General features: G+C 36.4%; 1 protein-coding gene across 1 annotated transcript in view; it reads right to left on the bottom strand.

Moving 5' to 3' along the window:
• Positions 1 to 2,395: 2,395 nt before the first annotated feature.
• Positions 2,396 to 2,556, bottom strand: part of LACBIDRAFT_335816 (uncharacterized protein) — a gene marked incomplete at both ends in the record, with an annotated part of 1,167 nt that continues 1,006 nt past the window's right edge. Inside the window, one exon of the mRNA XM_001890712.1 lies at positions 2,396 to 2,433. Within this exon, the coding sequence (XP_001890747.1) occupies positions 2,396 to 2,433 (38 nt within the window). The remainder of the gene's footprint in view (positions 2,434 to 2,556) is intronic.

Below are 2,556 nucleotides of genomic sequence, written 5' to 3'. Positions count from 1 at the left end.
AAACATTTTCTACCCAATCCAATATTATATTTTCTCCCAAGGCAAGAAAAATAAATGGCCACACAACCTATTAGCCTGGATACATTCTTACATTTTACAAGGCTAATAGCTTGTTCAAGGTGGGTGACTGAAGTGGATAAAGCCCCTTTGATCCATAGAAGCATATGCAAATGTAATGTCAATCTTCCTTGCTGCTCTACAGTTGCATAATATGCATCTGTTTCACCATATATTCCAGGATGATTAGTTCCAACACCAAGTACATGCTGAATAAAATTTTCACAGATAAAGTGAAAAAACCTTGCTGCAGCAACAGGATTTTTAGCAATCAACAATGAAGATTCTTTGGAAAAGGTCAATTCAGGTTTAAATTCAGTGTCAGTGTCAGCAAAATACAGACAGATGGGATGTTTGTTGTCTGTCGGTGATAGAGTAATAAACCATGAAGGTGCACCAATATAAGATATTAGAGACCAAACCTCATTTCTCATATATTTCTTTGATGTAATGAATCCCTGCACATGACCTCCCACTGAATCTAAATCGGTAAGTAGCTGGAAGCATTCTTTTTCCTGCTCTGTTTCAGGTTTCACATGCTCCCCCAATTATTGATACCAGATAAAACATCCATATCAAGATTTAACAGGCGATCTGTGACCAAGGAAAATGAGGACTTTTTGGTTGTAAGATATCCACCTGTTGTACTTTGTTGTATTTGTTCATGGTTAAACCCTATCAATGGAAAATGTGGGTCCATCTGGAAGCATTTATCATGATACATTAATAGAAGACGCTTGTGTGCCATGGAAGAAATATTTTTAGGAATCATATTGTTACATATGCCACCAAAACCATATGGAAATAACCATGGTAACAATGAGGGAAATAGTTGAGGATTATTATAAACTGAGTTAGGCTCATCAGAGTGGCCAACAAACATAATTTTTTTATTGGATGTAAGATGCTCCAACGCCTGTGCTTTAATAGCCTCCAATGGCATGGTGGAGTATTCCTCTCCTGTCAACCCTTGGACAACAAATGTGCATGGACCTTCTGTGGTTCCAATTTCCTCACCATCATCATGTAAACTTGTAGCCTCCCTGTCCTTGTTAACAATAGATTGACAATAGTCAATCACAACTGGTGCATCGCATAAAGGGTACTGACTTAGATTTTCCTTGGAAATTCCAATATCATAGTAATCTTCATGATTCAATCTCAACCATTACAATGCTTTTGCAACATGCAATCTTCATACAAGCAAAGGTGTACGTTGAACATCTTTTTTTGTGGGTTGGCATGGTCCTGTAAACATTACTGCTAAGACTTCATCAAGATCTTCAATAGGTGGAGGGAGTGTATCATAGATTTTAGCAACAGGATTATGAAATGTGATTGCATTTGCATGCATTTTATATCTTCCTGAAGCAACTTTTATAATACATCTATTATGTTGGACTCTGGAAGTTAAAAGCTGCTCAACATAAGTTAGGGATGCAAGTTCTTCAGGTATTTTTCCAAGCCAAAATGCATTGCAAAGAGCTTTAGGAGGTGTTAATCCTTTTTTAAGAAATTTTAAGCAGTCCTTGCATATATGTTTGCAATCCGGATCAATAATTGGGCCTTCAATTTCCTTGATTTCTTCATAGATAGATTTTCGCTCAAGTCGAGTCACTCCTCCCCTTATCAGTGGTTCAAAACTACATGTAACTTCACTGTGATCTATCATATCCACAACTCTTGTGAGCTGGCCACATGCTGCACACCCAGCTTCAATTAAGTTTGAAGGATGAGTGCCTCTACAAAACCCAGTTATAATTTTGTGAATTAATTTTTCAGAGGGTGGCTTTGGAGGAAATACTTGTGGGTGTGGGCCAGTGCTTTGCATGGCATGTATGAGTCCTTTCTGTGGACTCTAAATTTAATATTAGGAAATTGGTCATGTAATCACTTTATGATTTTCTGTGTTTTGTTCTATATTTGCAAATAGACCCTGAGCTCTGAGCCTAGCCATCAATATCATAGCAACAATGTGTGCTATTCTTTTCTTTTTTTCTTTTTTTTTCTTTTTATAGCAAATTTTCCCAATTTTATAACTATTTTTCTGTTTATGGTAAAATATTCCCACAGTCCTGTTTGCATATATCTCAGGAAAGAGGATGGTTAGTTATATTTTGTGACCTATAATAGCATGCTCTATATATTTGTGATGAATTTCCTTTTTTGGGTTAAAATTCCCATGGTATCAGAAGCACAGCCTCTCACTTAGCTCCATAAACAACAATTGTAGCCCCTTTCCTTACCTTTATAGATATATATAAATAATGTCATGCAGACCATTCCTCATTGAGAAAAACACAAAATACTGAAAAAATTGGACACTTTTTGGAAATTGTCATGCATTTTTGACCAATATCTCAAAGAGCAAGAAAGCTGGTCTCAAGATATAGTCACATTGCATAATATGACAATATTTTTACATAGTTGTCTTGATTTTCCATATTTGGATATGGACCCTGAATACTGGACACAGCCCCTTCAACACCATGGCAACAG

The sequence above is a fragment of the Laccaria bicolor genome, genomic scaffold, assembly GCF_000143565.1.
Source record: "Laccaria bicolor S238N-H82 LACBIscaffold_156 genomic scaffold, whole genome shotgun sequence".
Lineage (NCBI taxonomy): Eukaryota > Fungi > Basidiomycota > Agaricomycetes > Agaricales > Hydnangiaceae > Laccaria > Laccaria bicolor.
This window is presented reverse-complemented; position numbering and strand designations above follow the sequence as displayed.